Genomic DNA, 21907 nt, shown 5'->3' with positions numbered 1-21907 from the left:
ATACTATATTTTAAAAATAACGCAGCAAAGTCAGGAGTTATCATGATGTGTGTATTGTCTTGGTAGTCGTGCATTGCAAATTTTCTAAAAGTGTTTCTGTCGTGTTAAACATATAATAGAAATTCACAATCAAAATAAGTAATGCACTAATAAATATAACTCAATTACTTGACTTGATTTTAAGGAATTAAATATATTTACATAAATTGGCACTAAGGTCTACAAAGATATATATTACTTAGTATGAAATGTTGTCGAGTAAAACATCCATACTGTAGTTAAGTGTTTATTGCAAACATCGTCAACACTATTTCAATGGGAATATATTTTGCTTACGCAATATATTTATATCAGCAAGACAATATTTCTTGAAATCATTTAGGATGAAAGAAAAATAAACTTAAAAAAAGATTAATATAAGCTTAACTGTAATCTTTTCATCGCTTTCAATTGCAATGAAGGTTCATCAGCATAGAATATTGTTATAAATTAATTTGTTTTAACATTATTGTTATTTAATTGTTATATATCATCTTTGCTACACTCGTACCATTACTTTATCTTAACTCAGTTTCGTTCATTTACCTTGAGGTTCCTCGAAGAGATCGCTGTTTTAACCAAAAGGCATCTTTTTTCTGAATATAATATATGTGTTTATCGGTGTACAATAAAGACTGATTGGTAACTTATTTGCGAATAATAAGTATATTACGATTATTGCTGATGGGCTTTTTTGCTCGCAGGATTGTTTATTATTTTATTTTAATAATCTATAAGGAAACTTACTACTAAACTATTTGTTATCTTAATAAATAAATCTGGTGTATAGAGTGTTTAAGGAGCGGCAATACAATAACAACTTCCTTCAAGATGTTTATGGGAAGCAATAACCATTTAGATTTAGATAGATCGCCTATCCGCTTGTTATGCTATAGTAAAAAAACAATAAGACACGATTCACATTTCCTTTCAATAGTCGAGCCTCACACCGAGCCATTGTATTAAATAATGTCAAAAAGCCCCTTGTATGCAAATATTATTTCTAAAATTAAATCGTCTAAAATTAAAATTCTCGTGTGACATCATATATGAATCTCATATATGAATATTATTTATAATTTAATAAAATATTCATTAAAATCAACATATATCTGTACTGTATAAACATGCTACATGTTAGTATATTCTAGGTAGGTTTCTTGTAGGTATTAGATAAAGAAATCACGCCCATACATTTTTCTTAACAGCCTCAAATATTTCAATATCTTGTATCTCAAAGAGAACACTTATGTAAAAGTATATATAACACATTGCTGACAAGAGGATGTATTACAATAGCAGTCTTCTAACAAGGCTCAGTCGACTCCATCCATCATACGAAGTTCAAAGAAACCTGACATTGACATGAAAGTGCGCGCATAATAATACGGTGTAGTAAGGGCAGCTTGAAGGGTGTCATAAGGTTAGGTGTTTGTAGCGCTGACGATACGGCGGTTTTCAGTCGCGAAGTAGCAGTCGGTTCGATCACATCTCGGCGCCGACTCGCCGTAACTCGGAAACGCGGGAAACTAACTACATAAACTCTAACAAACTATATTCTTCTCTAGTATTTAATCTTTGACAGGAAACACAAAAAGGATTATTGATATTTGATCGTTGTGATTTAGGGTCAGATGTGATGTAATGAGTTTGCCCTATTTTCAAATGGGATTGTTTCTAACAGTGGTTTATCAAACTTAACTCGTTACGAGAGTGTCGCATAATTAAGTGTCACGCGATTTTTCAGTGGCTTCTTTTTTAAATATTGTTTTTTCTTAACAAGCATTTTTTATGTGGAACGAAATAATTACAATATATGATAGAACCTCTAATAACATTTTCAAAAATTGAGTTATAATATTGATTGTGGTATTATTGAATGCAATAATAATGCCACACTAAACGAAGGATCGTTAACCTTTGTCTCCAAATATTCTTGAGAGACTTTAATTACTATCAATGACGAACTTGGTAACAGTTTAACGGCTAGTCCTCAAATAGGGGTAAGATCATCTCAATAAGTGTTACTATAGACGTAGTAAGATTCCGGTGAAGTCGAGCGGATGGTGTGCGATGGTGGCGCCATGCTTTGCTTGGAGTCGCTGATGACGCGGTGGCGCGAGCGAGGGGAGCGCGATGGTCGGCGCGCGCGCTCCCGGAGCCTCTGCTCCTCTGCTGCTGAGGGTAGTCTTTTGCAACTGCTACATAGAAGAGCTAGCAGCGCGATGTAAGTAAAGCAGTCGCAAATAATACACATTAACTATTCTAAAATGATTGATAGAAGATCTTTTTTCCTGAGGAAAATCATCCGTAAGCTCATACAATATTATCAGACTTCTTCCTAACAGGATTTGAATGCTTTTCGAGATATTGAAATTTAAAAGTAATTCCTTCCCGCAGTCGAGTAATTGGTATGTATGAATATAGTATAAATTGGGTACTCTTAAGTATTCAGCCACTCAAGGGTGAGATGGCGAGGGGGCAAGGGGGTGTCCCTTATCCCTCGACCAATTCCGTTGAGCGGCATAGCCCCGTTCCTGAAAAATTATAACAAACACATCTCATAATACCAACTTAACCAAAAGTAGGGTTTTTGTCAAGATTTTCGAAATACAACTGCATCCAGCACTGCGGTAAGCACAGGCCCTTTGCCTTGCGTAAAAAAGCAGCATTGCTACAGCATGAGAGGGTCGCACTCTCTCAGTGCCTACAGACTCATACAAAAGCTGTAGGGGTAATACGTCTTAAATTCTAAGACAATTTTCCTAACAAACATACAGACGGCTAGACTATATATTTTAATTCACTTTCTTATTAAATTAATAATAATCAACAATACAAATACAATAAATGCATTATATTAATAAAAATACGCTTATCAGAACACACTATTTTGTAACATTGATTATTGAATACGTATGCATTTTGACATATTTCCGTTTTTATGGGTAATTTGTCTTAATTTTCGGTGCGTTGCCGCAAAATGGGAGTGGTATTGTTGGAATCAGTAACCAAACCTTTACCATAAACAAATGAACGTTTTCCCAAACATGTGAGCGTGTGTACCATACGGCAAAATGGAAATATAAGATATAAGAGAAAAAATCTATAGAGGAGGAAATGATTTTAAAAATTCAATATCACGGAAAATATTAAAATGCACCAAAATTTCTATGGAAGGATGTCTTATAACATCGAAAACGTAGAGCTCTGGGTAACTTTTCAGCTGAAATTTGATATTCAACTTGTAGAAACCCATTCTTTATGATATAGATTTATATAATTTTTATCTCAAATAAATTTATCCGCCTCGTATTACTTTACTGGATCTCCATTATTTATTTCCGGAGTTTAATATAATTGTAAGTAAAATAACGGCACTTACATTAAAGCCTTATTTTTTATATGTTATTATTAATTATAATGATGCTTTAATATATAAGACATTCAATAAATATACAGAGTGTCCCAAAAAATCTGTCACACATAAACCTGTGCGTAAATCTCTAAGACCAATTTTTTAAACCAATTATATATTCAGTGCAGAATAAGACACGTAAAGTTATATGTTTGTATAGGTATTCACGAAATATTATTTAAGCATGAAACTTTATTTCACCAAGCTCATGTTATTCGCATCCATCAAATAACATGTCACGAAACGAACTTTTTATAGAAGCGAAGCAATAAAACAAAAGCTTAGCTATGAACAAGTGAAACAAGTATTGTGCACACAAACTGCATTTTCGGATCGATGCGGTCTCGGTGCTGCAACGCATCAGTCTTTGCCATTTTATGAGCTGACCGTAAAACGATATTATACGTGGCATGTACCCCCAATGCTATTCAGGGTTGAAACTGCAATGTACATTAATGACCCGATACTTTGCGCTTTGCAGATTTTGTATGCAACATTTCCGAACAAAGTTTATAAAGCTTTATGTAATAGACAAGGATTGCTTAGACTTCGGCAGCGATTTCAACTTCATTAATATGTTATCATATAAAATTTACAGTTTTCGCTACTGTCTCAATATCGAAATCCATTTTTTTCTTTATTCAAACACTTTTGAATCGTTATGTTAGTGTTGGATTAAATGGAAAGCTATCACCGGTTCGGAAAATAAAGACTACCGAGAAAACCATCAAAAACTCAGTAGGTAGTTACTCTTTTCTAGCATTTTTAATTACAGAGTACGTCAATAAAAAATACTTCAATTTTTATACTTATATTCTGTCTAAAAATCATTAAATACTAAGACCAAATCTCGCAACAAAATATCGATCTTAAGGACCTATATTATCGTTGGAGTTGTAGTTTTAAAAAAAATATAGGCTGACTGGTACATACACCTCATAGTGAGTGATCACCTCCGCCCATACATATACACATGTTATCGCAGGAATTATTAATTATTCCTTACAACATCAATACACCTCCTAGATCATTGTATGGTTTGGTGGTAGAATATCTGATAAGTGGTTGGTACCCTAACCTACCAGAAAGATTTCCACAAAGCCCTGTCACCAAATAAATTGATAACACGGCTGAATATAACTCACTATCCTTGCACGCAGACAGCGTGGCACTAAGGGCCTTTGCTTGATTTATGATGGTTATAATTTAGAATAAGCTCGGCATTCGTGTTTTATTAATCATCAACATGCAGCCGTTATGAAAACATCTGTTGAAATCGTGAAAAATTTACAAGCTGTAAACGTTTAAATCCACAGAAAATAATATCATATTTTTTAGTAAAATAAATGAAGCTTATGCATCACTGCTTTAACGTATACTATGAATCCGTTGTAAGCAGTAATTATGATCGTTTTAGCACCTAGCGATTGCGATCTGACCTCTACAGCTACTCAAAGGTAAAATTGAAACGAATAAACTTACGGTTTAATAACTTGTCTAATATTGGTATTTTTGACGACATAGCCTTTCAAAATTTTATATAATTTATATAAATTGTATAAATCTCGTATAAACTTTTATAACACCTGACTTAATATGAAAGAAATCATTTCAGAATACTTATTAACAGTTTAGGACTACCAGAACTGAGGTTTTCCACAGAAAGACTTACACTGCGGTTTTCAAAAGGTACTTGACCTAAAAATGAATTGAAATAACTTGTTCACAGGATAATACGATCTAATGAAAGATTTATTTTTACATTTGACTTTTAAAAACTTTTCGTACGTTAAATATTCAGATTACTTTTTCCGTAATAAATGTGTTTCAAAAATGTTTCTTCGATGACATCATTTTCCTTCGTTTCATTTTCATAAAAGCTCGTAAGCCGTTTAAGAAATATGTATTACCGAGTGTTAGTATAATTACGAGAATAATATTAACATTTATTACTTTCATACGTATACAAGAACTCAAACCGCGACCAAAAACAAAAGAACATAATGACATGTCACAATTGTGGCCTACTTTTGAAATAAGGACAAATTGGGTCGTTCCAAAGAGATAGCCAATGAGATGCAACGGACGCTGAACCCTATAGAACGGGAAAATTCTCTCGTAAGAACCATTCGAGCTGTTAAGGCTAAGTTATTGTTTTTGAAGTGCACGATTTAAATGTAGAAGAGTATTATTATACAGTCTGTATATCTTAGATACTACTCTGTAAAATATGTATATTAATATGTTTAAAATAGTATTTGGTGTTCATTAGACCTTGAAGATTAGTTCGATATGCGACTTATTTATTTATTTCAAATACTTTGTACAATGTCTTCAGATATTAAATTTGGAAGCCTACTGAGACACTGTTGCTGGTATTTCTCAGGTCGGAATTTTTCTTTTCCGAAACTGTAGTAATTTTTCATTTGACAATCAATAAGTATTGGTAAAATATGTGTATAAGGGGCTTTCATTTCATTTCAATCTTTGTCATAACTATAACAGTAAAATGTATTCTTCAAATGTTCCGTAGATACAATTGTATTATATTGTATAAATTTTCGCAAAAAATAATTTCGAAATCTATGCGATTAGACCCTATGAAGAGTAGAGTCTCGATCAGTCTCGTGTTATAGAAATATAAATTTAGTTATATGAAATTTAATTTAAAGTTCTTAACTTAACTTTAATATTTAATTTACATATTTAATTTCATCTGCATGTATGTATGTTTGAATAATATTTTCCAACTTTTTACTTGCATTTAAATTTAGTTAGAGCTGCAATTTTGCACACATTTTAATTTCTACTATTATCTCGTATGTACTGAAAATGTATCTACATAAAATAATTGAATTTAAAAAAAAGGTTTTTTAATATTAAGGTTTTTAAGTGTCCTTATTCAGTTTAATTTTATTAGCGTCGTTAATTTTAATTAAAGGAATTCGATATTCTTTCTCTTTTAAAACACAGCGTGTTCTAATTTAACCCTTTCCTCTCGTCTCTTGCTTGCACTTGACTTGCTTTTAGAGTCATTCTTGAATTTTAATAGTTTATTAATATCGTAGTAGCTTCAATGTACTGATATTTCTATTGATAATAGTGCGTAGTATAACCTTGACAAAAGGGTGAGGAAATTAGTGGAAAGGGCACAAACGGTGACTACCATGTAGATTCTGGGCTATAGCTGGTATAATAGTGCTCCGTAATAGAAATAACCTATCACGAAATAAATTAGACAAATCGAACAAATATTACGTTAATTTTTATAACATACATAATATATGGTACTCATCAAATGCATGGTGTATCTTAAACTCTTGATAAAATTATATTCGCGACTAAAAAAAATGATTCAATATAAAAATATCTGCGTGAAATATTATTTAAAAACTTTATTTATTTTAATGATGCAAATGAAGTATTTGAAATGTTATGTTAGGAGGAAGGTTAACTGTGAAATTTCAGTTTCAATACTGTATTGCCACTTCACTTACATAACTATGAATAAACCTTATTAGTGGTATACCGTATTTTTATAAAATATTAAAAAAAAAAATAACACCGACTTCAAAGTGATAACTAAAAAGTAATAAAATAATTTGATTTAAACACATATTATTGAAATCGGTGTTATTTTTTTTTATATTTTATTTTGCTCTTTTTTTTTTAATTAAGAAATCAAAAGTCTTTAAGTAACAAATGGTTATTTGTTGATTTTTTCAAATAGCGCTGAACCTATTTGAATAAAACTTATTTTAATTGAAACAACACTTAGCTAAAAATGTAATTACCTTTATTTTAAAACTTATAAATGGTGTATGTTTTGTAAGTTGTCCTTATAAATAAATAAATAAATAAATATCTGGAGCATGATATACCAAACAATAACATAACAAAAGAAATGTTTAGAGAACCTGTACTTCTCTTCATAAAAGCTACGAAGAGGAGTATAAATGCATATATTAATGTTCAAAGAACTATTTCCTAACTCCTAGTAATTGAGGACTTACACCTTCCATCATCAGCTTAGCAGTATAATATTATGATTGCCAGAAGCAAATCAAATCAAATCAAATCAAATCAATTTTATTCAAGTAAACTTCATAATGAAGCGTTTTTGAATCGTCAATAATCAAATACTACCACCGTTTCGGAAAGCAGCTTCTAGCGAGAAGAAACGGCAAGAAACTCGCATAGTTGCTCTTTTCAAATAAACACATTTACAATGCTGTTATTGACAGTAATTAGCGTCCTATGATGGAACCCGAGCCTAACTCCAGGCGTTTCTTTCCAAAAAGTACTCTTTTAATGAATAGTATGATTTATTTATTAATTTAGTCTTAATAATATTTTTAAATTTTGAAAATGGTAAATTGATTATATTTTCCGGTATCTTATTATATATGCGTATACCATTGCCCAAAAACGTTCTATTTACCGTATGCAAACGGAAACTGGGGGTTACAAGTTTATTCTTATTTCTTGTATTAATAGTATGTACATCAGCATTGATAGAATAATTTTTAATATTCTTTTGTATAAAGATTATATTATCATAAATATATTGTGAAACAGCCGTTAATACACCTATTTCTTTAAATTTTTCGCGTAATGATGTCCTGGAGCTAATATTGTAAATAGATCGGATAGCTCTTTTCTGTAGAATAAAAACAACTTCAATCTCTGCTGCATTACCCCATAACAACATTCCATATGACATAATACTGTGAAAATTACTAAAATAAACTAGTCTAGCAGTACTTATGTCCGTAAGTTTTCTAATTATTTTTATTGCATAAATGGCACTACTTAGTTTTCTTGCCAGGGCATACAAATGGGTGCCCCACTGCAGTTTGGAGTCAAGGGTTATCCCTAAAAAGACCGTCGACTCAACAAACTCAAGCCTTTCATTTTTCAAAGTTATTGCAGAAGGATTTGATTTGACATTTGGCAAGGAAAACAAAACACATTTAGTCTTTTTAGCATTTAGTACTAAATTATTTATGTCAAACCAACCAAGAACCCGCGACAGGGCACTGCTTACAACGTCATAGTTGTTTATTTTTCTATCAAGTTTAAAAATTAGGGATGTATCATCTGCAAACAGTACAATATCGCAAGTATTTTTTACGAAATAAGGTAAATCATTTATATATATTAAGAACAAGAGAGGTCCCAAAATTGAACCCTGTGGTACACCCATTTGCGCCACAGCGCCATTTGATTTTGCACCATTAACCACAACCTTCAAAACTCTTTCACTAAGGTAGGAGGAAATTAATTTCAATGCAGGGCCCCTGATACCATAATATTTAAGCTTTTCTAGGAGAATATCATGCCTAACGCAATCGAAAGCTTTTGATAAATCACAAAAAACTCCAATAGCGTTTTGCGACTTTTCCCATGCATCATAAATGTGCTTAACAAATGCTACACCCGCATCAGCAGTCGAGCGACCCTTAGTAAAACCAATCTGTTGAGAATGCAATAGCTTATTCGAGTTAAAGTATAATAGCAATTGATTAAGCATGACTTTCTCAAAAATTTTACTTAATACTGGCAAAATAGAGATCGGTCTGTAATTGTTTGGATCATTTTTATCACCGGACTTAAATAATGGGATTACTTTACTTAATTTCAACATATCAGGAAAAATACCAGATTGTACGCATTTATTAAAGATTATAGCTAAATAAGGAGCCAAGTCAACAATTACATTGTTAATAATTGTGACTGATAAATCCCAAAGATCACAGGTTTTTTTCAGATTTAATGTTTTAAATATTTTTAATATTTCGTACGGAGTTATATTCTCAAAAGAAAATTCTAACTCATTCTGGGGAACATAACATTTGAGTAGGTCTAAAGCGTCATTAGGAGACGCATTAAGTCCTTTAGTAATATTCAGAGGAATATTAGAGAAATATTCTTCGAATTCATTGGCCACATCTAGATCTTTGCCTACAATTTTGCCTTTTATACTAAGGGATAACTGCCCTGCATCAAACTTCAACCTACCTGTTTCCGAACTTATAATATCCCAAGTAGTTTTCATTTTATTATTAGATTTTAAGATTTTATTTTTAATATGCAACGAACGAGCTGTTTGACAAACTTGTTTAAATAACTTGGAATATTTTTTAACAAAATTGATAAATTTACAATCACGATTATATTTCTTAAGTTCATATAGCTCATACAATTTATTTCGACTTATATAGATACCGGTAGTGGCCCAGTCTGAGAACTGCATTTCATTGTTTTGATAAAAGGTTTTTAACTGAAATATTTTATTGAATTCGTTATTAATTAGTTGTAAAAGAGAATTATATAAAGAGTTGGGATCATTTGAGCTGAGATTCAATTTTGGAAGGCTACAGTGTAAAGCATTATTGAAGTTGATTAAACCTTTCACAGTAATTGGCCTACAAGTGATTTTTCGTTTCTTTTGATTTTTTTTTATACCTATTGACACCATTTGACCAAAGTGATCTGATGTAAGGTTTGATAAGATTTTCTTATTAACGGCCTCACAACTACAAAACACGTTATCTATGCAGGTTGCGGAAGTCGCTGATATTCTTGTAGGTTCACAAAATATGTTATTTAGATTATAAGATTGAAATAAATTTATGAACCTAGTACTTATGGAAGATTGCACTAAAATGTCAATGTTAAAATCTCCACAAATAACTATATTCTTTCGCCCAGTACAGACTCGCTTAAGGGCGTCCTCCATCACACATTCAAAAAGGTTAAAATCCGATTGTGGAGGTCGGTATACGCACATAGCTATAGTATGCTCGAGTTCCACGCATGACAGTTCAACAGTGCGCTCTATTGAAAGATCCACAATGTCTTTTCGCTCTTTACAATGTATATTCTGTTTTGTGTATATTAATGATCCTCCGTGTTTAGTTAATTTTCTAAAGAACGCACTTGACAATTTATAGTTATTAATACTAGGTGGTAGCTGATGTGACAAGATCCAATGTTCGCTAATACAAAATATGTCAATATTATAGTACTTTAAAAATAATTCAATTTCGTTATCTTTGCTGGATAAGCTCTGTATATTCTGATGTACAATACTAATAATATATTTACAGTGCTTATCCGTTGTCTTATTGCTTAGTTTTTTAATTTATTATTGTTAGTAGCACAACTACTAATCAAGGGTATAATATTTTTTTTAATTGTAGTGTCTACAATTGGATCAAATATATTGTAAGCTAACAATGTAGCTATATGTCGTTTATATTTAAGTGGCAGGTACATTGTATCCTTTGTCAGCTTAAAGTTAAATATAAATTTATTTATGTCAAAATTAATAAATACGTCACTATGACGGCATGTCATGCTATGTAAAAATAGATTTAAATTATAGATGTATTTATTTTGTGCTTCCGTTAATAAGTTAGAATATGGGAAAGCACATAGTAAATATTTACATTTATAATTTTTATTTATGTCAAGAAGGATGTTTATTGATTTTAAGACATCTTTTTTCCTAACTGATAAACTGTCTCCATAGAAAATTATAATATTAGAGTTTTCCTTATATTTAGTTTGCTTAATTTTGTTTATCATTTCTATGTATGGAATCCCTGGGCTACAAATGTTAATTACTTTTTGCTTCAAATTCTTACTTAATAATGATCCCATGCCCTGGCCTACCTTGTCCGAGTACATATATGTATTATAAGTATTACAAATTGGCAAATGCCAATATAACTTCAGAAAATGTGTAAAACACGGTACATGTGCTTATAAAATATGAGGGTTCCCCTCGATTTCTCCAGGATCACATCATCAGAACCTGTTCTAATTATTATGGGACCAACTAGAAGGTGCCACCGTTCAGACAAAAAAATAATTTTTAAAATCGGTCCACGCGTCTTCGTGAAATCAGGGAACATACATAAAAAAAAAAGATTCCGACGGATTGATAACCTCCTTCTTTTTTGAAGTCGGTTAAAAATAACACAAAATTAAATTATTATTTCACTGATTGTTTATTGTTACGACGTTGTATTTAAAAATAATTACAAACAAAGTTATTTATATAAAAAAAAAAACTAAATAAATACTATAGCTAGACAGCTTTAGATATAGTTGCACTGTCGGTACATAGACTCTACTTTAGCATATGGCTGAATTTACTATGCCCTAACATAACAGCCAAGTAATCTATAATTAAACGGTGTTTATACATTAACGAAATCTTTATTGTAACGTGGCCTTATTTGACAGGCAGTTTTACACAGAGATTTCCATCTGACCTTCGATATTGAAGGACGCACATTTTACAAGCAATATGTTACGGTAGATTAATTGTTCAGCTAATGTTGCAATCTTTCTTTAAGACAGACCCCAATTCGACTTACCTGTAAAAACTTTTCCTTTCTGCGAGTCAGTTATTTGTAATAATCATAACTTGTACATAATATGATTGTATACCCGTCTCAACTTCGCATGGGTAGAATAAGGGTCTACATAAAACTTTTATATTGAAGGATAAACATACAAAGAAAAAATCTAGTCTTTTTGAGGGCGGAGCCTTCCAGAACTTATACTCCAAATTTTCATAACAATATTGTGTCTTGGTTTTGGGAACAAAATATGAACATTCAGTTTTATTTATATAAACAGATATTGAATAACAAAATCGTGGTTATGTTTTCGAACTATAAACAGTGTATTTTATGTGGGTAGGCGAACAGGCAAATGGGCTACCTGACCGTAAATGGTCTCTACTATACTCGTAGACAACGCTGTTGTAAAAAAAATTAACAATACCTATAATCGACTATGCACCGCCATGCCTCTTGTCCTTCTGCCTTCTAACCAAACCACAACAATACTTAGTAATACTGATTAGAGGTAGAATATCTGATGAGTGGATGGTACCTGCCCGGGAGTGTTTACATAAAGTTCTATCACCAAGCTTATATAATTATTTATATAAAGTACAACATTATAATTTGGTTTTGTTCTGTATTTTATTACCAAAAATTATTACTATATTATTATTAATATCGTCATGTCATATCGTTGGTCGTAATGAAATGACAAAATGAAGGCTACTCGGTATACTTTGTGTACCGTCAAATATGAGAACGCTTTAGATTTATTAGACGACGTAACAAGAAAATTGTGCTTGTGACTTAACGTGCACATATGAAAACATTATTATTATTATAACAACTCAATTGATGATATCAAACTTTATACATTTATTAGATAATCATGAAAAGATTGAAAAGGAAGAATGCTATTGCATAAATCCTATAAAAAGGGAGATGCGACAGTGTCTTATTCGTATTCATCTACGTGTACGTTCGATACAAGATTTTGTAGATGATAAAAAAGCTTGGAATTAATACCTTTTGACTTCCAGGCAGGATACATAACATACATATATAATTGTATTTAACTAATATGACTGTATTTTTTAAATGTTGAAAAAGTGTAACTTCTGATTTTCTTGCCGGTTCTTCTCGGTAGAATCTACTTTTCGAACCGGTGGTAGCGTCACTTAATTGTTAAATGACGATTCAAAAATGCTTGTAAAAGCCCACCCTTGAATAAAGTTTATTTTGATTTTGATTGTAAGATATTTAGCTGGAAAATCAAATATACTATTTTGTGATTATATGTAAGCAGTCTTGATTTAATCTATATGTACTTCTATATTGATATTGTAAATGTGAAAGTATACTACCAAACCACTGTATTGAATTTGTTGAAATTCGTATGAAGCAAATTTGAGCTTCAGAGAAGGACATAGGCTACATTTTTTGCCTAATACATGACAACCAAACCCCTAAAACGCGAAAGAAGCCGCGGGCCACAACTAGTTTGTTATATATTGTATTATCGAACTAAAATATACCCGTACGAGTATCATTGAGGTAAACAGATGCTCAAGGTTTGTAAAATATTCGCGTTTAAAATAAGACTTCGGAAAAGATTATAAATTGCAGCGCAACTTTGCCTTGACGTGACAATCAATACATCTTCAGGAACCTTATGTTTACTGAAACAATTGAGATTAACGAAAACTCTTCGCTGTAAACGGATATCCGTTCTAAGCTCACTTTTTTAAATGCCGTATTTCGTATTCCATAGAATAACATAATACGCTACCTCTTATTTTTTATCTTATTTAATAAGATTCAAGTAACTGTTTTCTTTTCCAAAATTTCCTATAGCAACAACACTTCCGATAACATTGTTTGCTTGTATTTTATTTTATTTCTAATATGCCGAAAATGTAAAGTTTTTATTAATATTGTTTTGCGGGCAATTACCTTTAACTCTACTGAACTACTTACTATTTTACTCTTTCTGTTAAAGTTTATAACATAGCCTTAACCCAAATTTTCGATTCAAACATAAATTTTCATTTATCTTATACATTTTTGTGAATGAAAACATATAAATTTTTAAGCTACTCTATTCAATCACAGTCGATGACGGTAATTATTATTCACTTTACAATCCGCATTGCTTGAACAAATTTGCTAGCCCACTATGAACAACGAATATGTTTTAATATTAGTAGAGCGAAAATGTTTTTATGTTAATATTCACATGGAAAGTGTCTTTCACTGCGGTAACCATGACAACAGTCCGATATTAACTAAATAGGAACTAGAACCCGCAAATTTTCTACACTATACAAAGATTTAATAAGTGATTTATTTTGAGTAAATTAATATTAATATTAAATTGAACTTGCAATCTATAATATCGGTTTCACTACTACTGTACTAAACCGATTGCGGTCGTATTAAACCAAATGTATGTAACCTTACAAGGGATACTAAGCGCTTACACGGTGCGTAGTACTGTGCAACGCTCTGCCGCGCGTTTCGACGACGGAGCGTTGCCGCTCCGACTATTGTCAAATGGATTACTATGATGTATAAGGTACGCTGCGTTGTATGTATGTCGTTTAGGTGAGACATTTTTTAAAATGCATTAATTCAACAAAAACAACAACAACAGCCTGTAAATTTCCTACTGCTGGGTTAAAGGCCTGCTCTCCCTTTGAGGAGTAGGTTTGGAACATATTCTACTACGATGTTCCAATGCGGATTGGTGGAATACACACGTGGCAGAATTTCTATGAAATTGGACACATGCAGATTTCCTTTTTTTGTTTTCCTTCACCGCCGAGCACGTGATGAATTGTAAACACAAATTAAGCACATGAATATTCGGTGGTTGCTGGGCTTGAACCCGTAATCATCGGTTAAGATGCACGCGTTCTAGCCACTGAGCCATATCGGCTCTGCACTCATTCGCGAATATAAAAAGAAATAAAGGACTATGACGAATATTTTGATGAGTAATTGTTCTAATTGATTCACAATAAATAAAATTTTAACAAAAAGAAAAACCGACTTCAAACAAAACACTATTTTAAAACAAATAAAAATGCACTAAAAAGCAGTAAAAATAATTGCATATTTAACATATTTTTGAGAGTCCTCCTAGGTAAAATGAAATGAAAAATATTAGACTACTTAAAAGTCGATTTACGATTATATAATGTAGTTTATAGTTATTGTTATATTTGGAGCCGGTGTCAGCCACGGGCACACGCTTCAACAATCAAAAGAAAGAAGCGATACGAGCCTCTTGATTGACCCAGTATAATATCGTATAAAAGGTAATTTGTAAGAAACATATTTCTTAAAGTATTCTCGTATTGTTTTTTGATAGATATAGTATAGGTTGGCTGACACCGACTCCAAATATAGCAATACTTATAACTACATTATATAATCGTAAACCTACTTTTAAGTAGTCTAATATTTTTCATTTCATTTTACCTAGGAGGACTCTCAAAAATATGTTAAATATGCAATTATTTTTATTGCTTTTTAGTGCATTTTTATTTGTTTTAAAATAGTGTTTTGTTTGAAGTCGGTTTTTCTTTTTGTTAAAATTTTATTTATTTTTTGATTTTAAGTGAAGCTGATGTAGAGTAAAATTTTTTTCTTAATATGGATAGATTAAGCGTGCCGTTTATATGAATCAGAAACTACTTCGGGGACAATTTCAAAAGAAACTTTCGAATAAAGCAAAAATAGACTTTCGAAAATGCGGCTTTAATACGTCATGCGGCATAAACTACAAGGATCCCTCGAATGAACTGTAATCGACCTCAGTAAAAAAACTTTGCAAAAGAGCTATTCGTATGCTATGTCGTATATATACATCATATGACATCTCATCATATGCACATAATTTGATTAAAGACAGTAAGAAATTCTGCCCCAAATCGCACCCTAACTGTAAGCCGTTTAGGAGTTCCGTCAATACATAGTATAAAACAAAGTCGCTTTCTCTGTCCTTATGTCTTCAAAATTACGCAACGGATTTTGATGCGGTTTTTTTTAATAGATAGTGTAATTCAAGGGGAAGGTTTGTGTATATAATAAATGAACAATATAGTAAAGAAACACTGACTATTTTAGAAGTTTGCAATGTGATGTCGTAAATAAACAAATTCTTTAGTATATTTTTAGTATCAGTATTGCACCCGTGAGAAGTCGGGGCGGGTCGCTAGTTGATTATAATATTCGATTATGACAATTACAAGAACATAACCACGTTCCGGAAGGTGATTCAAATATCCAAGTAACCCATAAATAAAAGATTCGACCGAGTATTGCTAACGTGCTCCTCAGAATTGTTCCGTTCCCTCCCGTTCCCTTAATTTGTCATGGATCCTATGCTCAGAACCTTACCAAACTTTCACCAAACTACCCTTAAAGTATATCCTTTATAATTTTATAATCCTTTATAGTTTTCATACGGATACCATCATCGGAAAAAAATAAAATTATCAAAATCGGTCCACCCAGTAAAAAGTTAAGAGGTAACAAACATAAAAAAAAAAAAAAAAAAAAATACAGACGATTTGATAACCTCCTCCTTTTTGAAGTCGGTTGAAAAATATGCGCTAAATGACGATGAAATTACAGGACGATAATTAGCATTAAGGTTAAGTATATTACGCATACACAATCAGCTCTGATTCTCTTTGCGGATCCCAACCCTAAACTAAATCCCTAAACACGAATTTACATAATCAGTATGTTTATAAGCTACGCTAGTGTACACGAATTTATAAATAACAATAAATAGATTTTTTTAATAAATTAACTTTATTTGCCTTTTAATTTCTAATAGGAATCATTTACATTAAGACCTTAATTATGTACAAATAACAATTCTAGCGGTATCTCCCTGATGAGTCGCAATACTGATTTCTCATCAAAAAATACACTATTCCTGTGACAGAACTGGCTAATTTTTTTAATTATAAGCGGCAATAAGACAAAATGTTAAAACTTTAATAATGTTGAAATGTTTTAATTTTTGTTTTCAAATTATGAAATATTTACTTTACTTACTATAACATAGCATAACATATTATTTATTTACACCGACACTTTAAATCGGTATTCTAATGCTGGGTGAAGATATATTAAAATGTTATCCCATTAATGATAAACGAAAGGTTTACATACATTTGAGGTTCGTGTAAAACGTCGGGCTTATGTGTACTCGTAAGATCAACTATAATTGTGGACTCGTCTTTATTCTTGATTTTGATTGCTGAATGTATACAAAATTACGGTCACTGAATATATAACTGTTTCATTAAATCACGTAAACTGAAGGATCTCTCACCGGATAAGAAGTAATGTCACCGCTTCGTGCGTGATTCAGATGAAATTGAAAACTATTTAATCGTGACTATGCTGTAGATTACAAATAACGTCAAAACAGTTCAGCATCAACAGTATAAAAAAACTTTCACTGGACGGACCAAACTTCATGCACCAAGGTCCGGGTTTCTACTCAAAAACGACTGTTGTCCCAACCAATTGACGGTATATCTTCAATTCGTGGGAATTTGAAGGTAGAGAGGAAAAACATTTGAACAAAAATGCTTCAAATGTTACCGACAGCGTGCCACGGAAACTTTTTGAAATGATAATGTTATTTATACCAGGCGTTTTTTTTTTGTTTTATTTTGTTTTAATTTTTTAAACTCCTATATATTAAGGCCGAATATTGCTCGTATATCGTTGGGCATCACAATATCATGTTACACGTGGCACTCGCTCAATTGCTTACGGGCGACCTATAAATTGGAATGTTGCATATTTGATACTGAGATCCACTGACCAATTCCACTCCTAATACAAGCTTAAAATTTAATATAGTAAATATATTTTGTTAAGTCTTAAAATTAAAAAGTTGTGTTACATATTATGAGGTGATTTACCATGTAAGAAGCGTAACCAAAGTAATAAAAAAAGTTTACTGAGTGTAAAGTCCTATATCGGTAGATTTTATTAAAGCTCATCTAAAAAATTTAAGAGTGTCATAATATTTCAGAGGTAATCTCTACGAAACTGGGTTTATTGGAGTAAGTATATAGCCCAAAATCTGGATTTATGAACATTGCAGCGTAAATTGAAATTTCGTAGCACAGTGTTTAAACTTCATAATAAGGTTACATAATTAGAAAATTCTTCTAAAATCTGAATGCTTATTAGGGTAATGCAATGTTCCTTGGGATTTGCTTAACTAAATTTTATAACAAAGTGGTTCATAATACATATTAACGTACTTGTTCATTATTGAAGGTATATCAAGTAAATAAGATATCCATTCTCGACCATCCTGATTTAAATTAAAGATACATTGAAATCAAAAAGCTTTCCACATTTCACAAATGCAAAAGAAAACGAATTTTATCATCATTCATTTTAAAATGCAGATGCAAACATAATCGTACTACTTTTCAATATACGTTAAAATTTACTAAAATATTTGTCTCACCCTTTTCCTTCGTTTTATCACATTTTAATAACAACAATTATATTTTTTAATGTAATTTTGTCGTTCGTTAACATCTTTAGTAAATCTCAGTTGTACAGATAAAATTGTATACGTTTTCTGTTTCAAATACATTGTATAGAATCCGATCCTTATATTGTAGCCATTTTTAAATTTCAACGTAGCTCTTCTTAGTCATAACGTTTGTTACATAAAAGAGACAGCTATAGAATTCGCGTTGTTGACCTAAATATTTAAGCGGTTAGACCGTAGAACAACATAGGTGAGCCTATATTAATTCCTACGTCATGACATTTTTATTATTTCATTTATATATTTTGGTCTTAACATTATTTGAAAGTATTTTTTATGTTTTTGTTTAATTAATTACACGACTTAGTAGCAAATGGGCCTGACATTTGTGACAGGTTAATGAAATGCAAGGACTTGAAAAAAATTAACGACGGCAATGAACGTCCTAGCAAATTTGTATTCCTAGCGGGGAAAACCACAATTAACACAAGCATTATAAATTCTAAGACAAAACTAGGTTAATGATACTTCTATATGAAGCCTTAGACTCAGTTTGATTTTTTGTTTTGCTTGTAGCCAGTAGTTTTACGACTTTAGTTAACTAAAGTAGCGCAAATTTGTGTGGAATCCATGTCAGTGATAAACAAATTAGGCTAATTAATATAGTATCGTTTGATTATATAATATGATAGCCACAATATTGTGTAATTTATTAGAAGATTAGCAAGTGATTCTATATTAAACAAGTTTGAAAGGCATGATCTTGTTATGTATTTACATACTCTATTTATAGGAACGACTATTTTCCCTCCCATACGTTGTATCCCTATTCAGCTGAAGACACTTAATAGACTTAGTGTCACCTTTATTCCAAAGCCCTGCAGAAATATTAATGTTTAATACTTTGAAGATCTTATTTTTATGAAGTTTTAGATATCACAGGTATTTAAAATTTCATACCGTTTATATATAAGACACAGCATTTACATGATACCATTATTAGATAAATAAAAATAAACGATTGAAATAATTCAATTTATAGTCGTGCAATTTTTTTCTTATCAAATTAATTAACGTATTTATTTAAAGCGTTTTATCTTAATCAATATTGCCTCAATTTTTCAAAACCATTTTTCAATTTGGATCTTTAAAGTATTTGAATAAAATCGTGAAGGGGCTAATGAGTTTACCTTAATGCTTACTTCTCTTGACATGTTCGTATTTTATGTTCGATATGTATAATGAATGTAAAATAAATAATACTCCCTTGACTTACTATTTAAAATATCACATATAATTTAATTTCAATATTTAAATGACAGTAACAGATGAACATCTTACTCTCCCCTACAACGCCGGTCCCGTTAGTAGTTAATGTAATAGATAGTTCTGAAAGCATTTTCACTCTCTACAAATTCATAATATGCGAAAACCCAATTTTTAACTAAAATGGCATATTAGTTAAAAAAATATCTATAATCCTTTAAAAAAAAAACTCCAAACTGGCCGAAAAAACAGGAATATATGTAACAAAAATGTTCACTTCTTACAAATAATTACTCACTTTTTCATATGCTAATGATATGCTGTGCAAAGGTTAAATATTCTCATTATTGGATTAATTGTAGAACTAATAATCCTGTTAGGATACGACTGTTGTCGTCTACCCGCAATGCAGATCCTGCAGCTCTTTCAACAAGATCTTTGGCAAAAGATAATTCATTTATACATTGTAACAAATAATATGTTTTTAAGAGAAGTATTTAGATAAGATAACATCTAAATTTCATCCCGATTATAGTAAATGTTTCATTGGTAGTACTGGTATAATATTATCGAAACTTCGAGTAAATACATCCCTATCTAAATTTCTTTTTAAAAATAAAAATTATTACTTATACTGACGGACAAAGGTATTTGGGCCACTTGATGACAACTGGTGACCACCACACGACCACAAATATACCACAAACGGCTCAGTCATCCTTATAACCGGAACACAACAATACTAAGTATTGCTGTGTGGCTCGCAAACCCCTTCAACCTAGTTTCATAAAAGCTATGTTTATAACTATAAGTTATATTGCATTTCTCGATCTTGCATTGCATGTCTCTGAATTTAGTTTCAGCAATAAAAGGAGTTGCAGCAATTAGTTCAAGGCATCGCATGTTTAATTGAAACCTCAGTCTAACTTATGACGTTCCTAGAAATGGCAAAATGACAGAATACCTCCTGTCAAACTAAAAGGGATTCCATATTCAAATTACACAAGACTTATGTCTTAGGTGATATATGTACATGTATTTTTACTATTGCTTTTAATGTAAAATACGTGCAATCTTTTGCTCTAACTTTTCATCATTGTTATTGAAGGAGAAATGGAATAAGACAAGGTCTTTGTTCAGCAGAATTCACTAGCTGTTAATGTATTGAAATATAATTAACTAAATATAATAAACTAACCCAACCTCGCACAAAGCTTACTAATATTTCAAAGGATAACAGCTATAAGAAGACACGAGTGTTGTATTTATATCGTTATATTGATGTCATATAAAGTATGTTTGTAAGTATATGTTGCAAAAGTAATTTTATAAATTGACTCTCAGCTTCAAAGAGAAATATCATCTTTGTAGCTTGCCTTAACTCTTTTTGACGAAGTATACTAACACCGCTAGTTCATCAGTCCTTTAAGGCGTTTTGTCCCGTTTTTAGTATTAAAATAGGATTACACTTGTTCGTGCATAACTTTAATCTCTAAAGGCAATTTAAAGCTTCTGTAAATGATATCATAATTTCATTTTATTAAGTCAATTTAAGAAATTCTGACAACACTTTAAGTAGCAAAGTCTTTATACAGTTGAATGTCGACACGATTGAAACGCATTTTATGATAGAAAGGAAAGTGGAGAAATTGTGAATAAAATAACATTTCAAAAGAATTTTATACATGTTTCTACATGTGACGTTTGCGATAAGCCTATCCACTGCAAAAATGTTTTCGTTTTTTTCCACACAATAATTAAGTTATTAGGGTCTAATCAGTGTTCTCTTATTCAGTCTAATAGAATCAGTGCATAAGGATGAGTTATTAATTAGAAGATCTCACGTACGTAGGGAATAGCTAAGGTTATTCACAATACCACTTATGTTGATGCATTATGTGTGTTCTTATTCTATATAATTTAGTTGAGTTTGTGTACTATTTTCTAAATAAATTAATTTCGAAATATCCTTTAACAGAATCATATAAATAGACTAAAGCCACATTGTTATAATGTTTACAATGAAAGGGTGGCATCGTGACAACGCCCTGAAATTTGATCCCGGCAATTTGACGCCGCACGTCAAAATGACAAATTTGTCCGACCTGCTTGTTGATTCGACATACGAGACGTGGTCAGTTACGAGAACACGTGTTTATTTAACAGATTATCAATTGGCTTAAATTATCAAATTAAAGGGACTCGTATAAACTGTAACCTTAGATGTAGTATTAGTGCTCAATTGTGTGAGTCACCGATGTATACACATTACACATA

At 31.4% G+C, this 21907-nt stretch overlaps 1 protein-coding gene across 3 annotated transcripts in view; it reads left to right on the top strand.

Annotated features, from left to right (window-relative positions):
- LOC124536436 (GTPase-activating Rap/Ran-GAP domain-like protein 3) overlaps window positions 1–21907 on the top strand; it is a 228422-nt gene that overhangs the window by 134473 nt on the left and 72042 nt on the right. Inside the window, exon 1 of one of the 3 annotated variants that reach the window (XM_047112980.1) lies at window positions 1516–2266. The exons of the other annotated variants lie outside the window; for them this stretch is intronic. Within the exon in view, the coding sequence (XP_046968936.1) occupies window positions 2103–2266 (164 nt within the window). The 5' untranslated portion in view covers window positions 1516–2102. Of the gene's footprint in view, window positions 1–1515; window positions 2267–21907 lie in introns of those variants that run through there. 3 annotated transcript variants of the gene reach the window in all.

The sequence above is a fragment of the Vanessa cardui genome, chromosome 2 (genome assembly GCF_905220365.1).
Source record: "Vanessa cardui chromosome 2, ilVanCard2.1, whole genome shotgun sequence".
Taxonomy (NCBI): domain Eukaryota; kingdom Metazoa; phylum Arthropoda; class Insecta; order Lepidoptera; family Nymphalidae; genus Vanessa; species Vanessa cardui.
This window is presented reverse-complemented; position numbering and strand designations above follow the sequence as displayed.